The 6,000-nt window shown below is 49.5% G+C and overlaps 1 protein-coding gene across 1 annotated transcript in view; it reads left to right on the top strand.

Annotated features, from left to right (window-relative positions):
• The first annotated feature begins 226 nt into the window (after nt 1-226).
• BARX2 (BARX homeobox 2) overlaps nt 227-6,000 on the top strand; it is a 165,947-nt gene continuing 160,173 nt past the window's right edge. Inside the window, exon 1 of the mRNA XM_069224491.1 lies at nt 227-1,184. Within this exon, the coding sequence (XP_069080592.1) occupies nt 977-1,184 (208 nt within the window). The 5' untranslated portion in view covers nt 227-976. The remainder of the gene's footprint in view (nt 1,185-6,000) is intronic.

Below are 6,000 nucleotides of genomic sequence, written 5' to 3'. Positions count from 1 at the left end.
AATCGCAGGGCTATACCAAGAAGCCCCCGCATTGGGGGCAGCGCTATGTGGATATCTGAGAGGCAGCTGCGTAGAATCCACCCGCCTAATTGGACTTTTGTTGTTTGGAACCTTTCCAGAGTTGGAAAAAAACGTGCCTTAAAATAGAGAGGGGAGGAGTGTGTCCGGGTGATAGAGATGTGAGGATAAATAGTTACCAGTGCGGGGGAGGAGAGTGGAGAGCGGAGAAGGGCGGGAGGAGGGCTTGCTCTTCGGATAGAGAGAGTGTGGAGCGAGGAGGGGAGGGAGGTGTGAGGTGCTGAGCTCTCTTCAAGCTTCACTTGTCTCCGCTCCCTCCCAGCGCTGATCCGACTGAGCAGCAGAGACCGTCCCTCGGAGCAGAACCCGTGATTGACACCCAGCGTCTCCCTAATTGGGCTTCCGAGATGTTTATCGAGTGGTTTATATAGAAAGCGAGAAGCAGAGGGAGACAGGCTGAGGAGCAGCCGTCACTGGCCCCGAGACACACAGCGTGGAGAGCAGGGGTGCTGCAGGCAGTGACAGACCACCTCCCGACCCCAAGACTGCGGCGGAGTCTGCACACCCGAGGAAGACTCCTCATCCAGATTCGGCATCCTAAAGGGCAGGGGCAGCCCACCTGCCCCACCACACCCGAGGGCGGCTCTGCACCCAGACACAGCAGCCCTCACACACCTGTGATCGCACAAGAGCCTACAACTGTTTCCACTGCCCACACATGGTGGAGCACTCGGCATCCTCTTCAGCCACCAGCCGCCCACAGCCTTCAAGGGGTTCTAGAGCCACCTCGCCACATTCACCACTGTGTGCGAACCCTACAGGGGCCGGCCCCAGAGCCCCGGCATAGGGTGGCTTCCACATTCCGGGCTCCACACGAACACCCAGACCCCCACCTTCAGGGGATTCCTAGAGCCTGCAGGCGCGTTCATCCTCAGCCCTCCCACTCTGCCGGGGGTCCATGCCTCACGGAGCTCCCAGCATGCACTGCCAGGCCGAGCTCAGGCTCTCCTCCCCGGGCCAGCTGAAGGCGGCCAGGCGGCGCTACAAGACCTTCATGATCGACGAGATTCTGTCGAAGGAGACGTGCGGCTACTTCGAGAAGCTGTCGCTGTACTCGATGTGCCCCTCCCTGCTGGTGAGGCCCCGGCCCCTGCACTCCTGCACAGGTAAGGGCCGTTCACACGCTCTGCGAGGCTCACGGTTACATGCTCACCAATGCACGCGAATCCACATACGGACCAACCACACAGACACCCCCGCCTCTTATAGATCACTCGGAAACACATAAACACCTATTGATTCAGACGGGTCACAGACACACACACCTGCCCCCACATAGATCACTGGGACACACAAACACCTGCTTCTTCACACTGGTCACATGGAAACACACACGCACAACTACTCACACACACAAATCACTCAGACACAGAAACACACCAGCTTCTTCACACGGGTCACATGCGCATTCACAAACACAAACACAAACAGAACTGCTCATCCACACACATCACTCTGACACAGAAACACCAGCTTTTTCACAGGGATCACATGCACACACACCTGCTCACCCACACAGAGCGCTCTGACACAGAAACACTAGCTTCTTCACACGGGTCACATTCACATACACACACATACACACACACAACTGCTCACCCACACAAATCACTTGGATACAGAAACACCTTCTTCGCACGGGTCGCATGCACACAATTGCTCACGCACACGGATCACCCGGACATAGAAACATCTATATCTTCACACGAGTTACATGCACACGCACACACTACCGCTCACCCACACAGATCACTGGGACACAGGAACACCTACTTGTTCGCATGGGTCACATGTAGACGAACATACAACTGCTCATACACACAGGCAGACCCTCACAAAGACACATGCACTCCTAATTCCTCACACAGATATCAGACCTACACCCAGCAAACCACACACACCTATATACTCCACACAAATCACTCACCACAGAGCTCTGCAAAGCTCTCGTGGGTCCTGAATTGTAAGTGATCTCACACAAAAACACACACACACGCACACAGACGCACACATCACTTAGACAAACACAGGTCATACATGCTCCTAAACACTTACATTATACAGATCACACCCACAGGTTGTAGATTCTACACCAAACACACACATCCACATCCCCACTGAGGCCCACACACAATCATATCGAGATTGCAGACACGTACATCCCCACACACACCTCATCCATCGTGCGCCCTTAGTTTCTACTATAGTGCAATACCCGTACCACACCGTGTGTCCTGAAGTTTGTAAACTTGATTTACTTAGATCGAAAAAAATCGGCTAATATTCCTGATAACAATTTTTTTTAAATGATGGTCCCTGGCTGCATAAACACAGTATGTTTCGCCACTGTATGATCTGGCAACGCTCCGTCCACTTCCACAGACAGATGCGCAGCTCTCACAAACCCGTAGCCGCCTCCATGCACTTTATCTGCAGGTTATTTGGCAGCATTGCAGCCTTCTAACAGCGAGCATAGCGTGAATCGGGTCATTAGTTATGTGGCATGTTATGATTCTGTGGCGCCACTAGGGTCAGGATCCCATGGCACCTCAGGGTGTGGTAGGCAGCGACGATGTTGCAGCGGCGTGAACACGACGCTATGACAGTAAAACTGGACGTTTTTTACTTACTATCAACTTTTACATAGGGCTTCCAACTAGGGTTGTCGCGCTGCTGTGCAGCATTAAAGAGTTTCCTAATACAAGAAGTGCTTGTACACTTTTAATTAAACTTCCCCAGCAAGGCATCTAGGCGCCAAGGCCTTAGGAAGAGGCGACGTATTGCAGGTACCGGAAGCCGAGGTTCGCCGTGACTCTTTCATCAGTCTTACGGCCTGAAGACGAACCTGCGACGGGTAGAAACACTGATGCACCTGTGTTTTTTCAAGAGGTACCTTCAATCGAGTGCTCCGGAGTTTAGATTTTGCCGTTTGTGAGCGCGGGTAAAACAGGTGTTAATATCATCCGGTGTCATAGTTGTTATATAGTGCTGAACACAGACTAATCCAAGCGCTAAGAAACCTGTAGGACTGCTGTAGTGTTCTTTTAGTACTGTGATCATTGCACTGTGGAAGAAGACTGATTCTATAACTGAATGATAACTAATTTGGGAGGACATGTTAACCCAGGCACTCGGTCCAGAAAACACAACACTGTAGTTTTTTAGACAAGCAAGAAAGCAATACCATGTTGGAGTTCAAATGTCCGTAGTTTAGTTGCATTAAATAAGCACATGGCCCATTTTTAGGGCGGAGCAAAGCACTGCAAATATCAATTACACTTCATATCAAACATGGTCATAATTCACCACTAATGATGAGGCGAAGTTGAAGTCAGACTCTTCGAGTGCTCTTTGGAGCGCCCACCACAGCAGCGGCCAAGCTTAACCCGCTACATTTGTTTGTTCTTTGTAGTCCGCTCCATGCCGGGCCTGGGCTGCGCCTGCGCATCTGCTCTGGGGTGATCCAGGTTTTTAACCTTAGGCAGCCCTTCCTGCAGTTTGGCATGGTAAGGCCCGTTGTCTTCTTCCTCTGGCCCCTTATATTACCCGAGCAATGCTCCTCTGTGTCTCATTCAAGAGGCATGTCGCATTTGTTTAAGTTTTGCACCTTTGGCTTAGGTCCTCAGGCCCCGATGCCCTCTGCGCCGACCGGCCTTGGCCGCAGTTCGGATTAAGAGCTCTGCTTGGACAGGCCTCTGCCCTTGGTCGGACTAAAGCCCCTGCACGGACAGCCTTTGACGCTTGGTCTGGCCGAGCCTCCGGTCCCCTGCTTGGACATGTCTTCTTTGGTACCGGGGTTTATAGCAACCTTGAGAGCCAGGGGTTGCACTGCAGTTACAGAGTGACACATTCCACTGCAAACCGGTTCTTCTATGTAAACAAACACACCGAGCTCTGAGCTGTCCCACTGGCAGGGCCAGCTTACTTCCTTATCAAGAAGGTACCTCTGCAGATTCACCCGAGAACACCCTGACGTGGCACAACAAGCACAGGTGAAACATGGATAGAAACTGGGCTGCCAAGGCCATACAACTGCTGCCGGCCCTAGCGCGAACCCGTAAATCTATCACAACATGGAGCATTATAAACCCTGGAAAAACTAGCACGAAATGGGTGATGGCAAACCGAGTGCAACATGGTTGCTGGCAAAGATAACCAAAAGGGCTGCTGTCAAACACGACAACTTCGGTTGAGGCAAAACTAATCAACATCGCTGCTGGCAAACTGTGCGCCCAAACTACAGAATCGCGGCCCGGGACGATTTCTATCCCGTTTTTGCTGAGTAAAATTATCACTTAAGGCGATGTTTTTACTGCCTCAATGCACGTGGGAAAAATAGAAACGCGGGCTTGGCTTCACATCATGCAGTCTTTGTGCATATAATGGAGAATGGAGAAAGTATATTTCACAGCGTTTCTCTCTTTTTGCACTTGTGCAAACATTTTGCAAAGCGTTATTATATGCAGTCAGGCACGCGTGACGAGAAGTGAACAGAACAACTTGTATTGCTTATGCCACATATGTTTTCTCTAAGCCCAAAACTTAACTTAAATCGGGGTACAAAACGGGAAATGCACCACTTTCTATTTTTACTGTTTAAATAAAACAAAAATTAAGCAAGTCCAATTTTCGACCCTTCTAATTCCCAATGGCGGATCTATGTTTAAAATTAAATGACTTTTTTCCACCTTTAATTGTGTAAACAACAATAGTGGTGCAACATAAGTTGATTCGATGAATCCCAATTTCATTGTTAGCAATTACACTCGTAATTGTGATCGTTAATAGTTACCATTTTCTTTGTAACAGTTTCGAACGTTTTCTAAAATGTTCGCGTTGCGAAACTGTTATCCTATGTGGACAGAACCAAACAGTGTTCCGTTCTCGAAAGTAAGAAGCAAAAGTGTGCAACATGCATTTACTCTGGCTGGTTTTTGTGTGCGCCACCGTAACGTTTACATCGAATATCCCCTAATGTTCTTTTCCTATAGGCCCACGAATAAAAGGCCGAATTACGCCCCTCAGACTTAAACCTCTTCCGCCTATGTCCCAAAGATGCTTCAAGGGCCTTCGTGACTAGTGGCTGCTCACTCTATTGGGCATGTGTGCTGTCTGGTGACCTGCCGACAGAGGGCGCTCCTCTCACTAGTCATTGCTGGGTCTGCCGAGAAGAGCGTGCGTTCAAACCGACTTTCCTAGAAGTTCCAAGTCCGTCTTGCTTGGTTACTAGGCCTAATTTATGCATTTTCAGCATTGTAACCTTTGACACTGTATCCTGACAAAGACACATCAACAAGTGCCTAAAGGGTGTTAGTCACCCAGCTGCACGGGGGCACTTCGACCCGCCGAGAGCTCTTGGTGACCGTATAGGATTTTGCAATTGTTTTAAGCGAAAATAAAATACACAATTCATAAAATTTTACAGTATCTGCTGGCGGGTATTTTGTAACTGACTTTTTGCAAACAATTTCGAGAGTTGTCTCTGACCCAGCAAGAAGCCGTTTTAACATACAGAATATGTCATCTGGCTAAATTGCCGACCGTGGAAGCAAGATACTCGAGTTGTGTTCTCGGCTTCACCGAGCCCACACCGATGATCCCGCGCGAAGCAGTTGTGTCTCAGGCAGTGGTCGCATTAGCTGCTAAACCTGAAGCCAGCGGAGGCAAACTGAACTAGTACGACAACTTAGCAAAGCATGCACGTGCCTTTAGAGCTCACCAGAAAATACTCCAGGCTTATTTACTGTATACACTACACTAAACTACTCAACAAATAGAAAAGACAGCGAAACAGCCACATTTTGTATGTGAGAATGGCCGTGCACGTGGCATCGTACTGTGAATGAATTATGTGGCGAAACGCATTTCAACGAGGTCGCAGGTAACCTGTGCAGTGCTGCAGTTTTTTCTTCCCAAACTTTA

The sequence above is a fragment of the Pleurodeles waltl genome, chromosome 3_1, assembly GCF_031143425.1.
Source record: "Pleurodeles waltl isolate 20211129_DDA chromosome 3_1, aPleWal1.hap1.20221129, whole genome shotgun sequence".
NCBI lineage: Eukaryota > Metazoa > Chordata > Amphibia > Caudata > Salamandridae > Pleurodeles > Pleurodeles waltl.
Note: the sequence above shows the minus strand (reverse complement) of the source record. Positions and strands in the feature narration are given on the sequence as shown.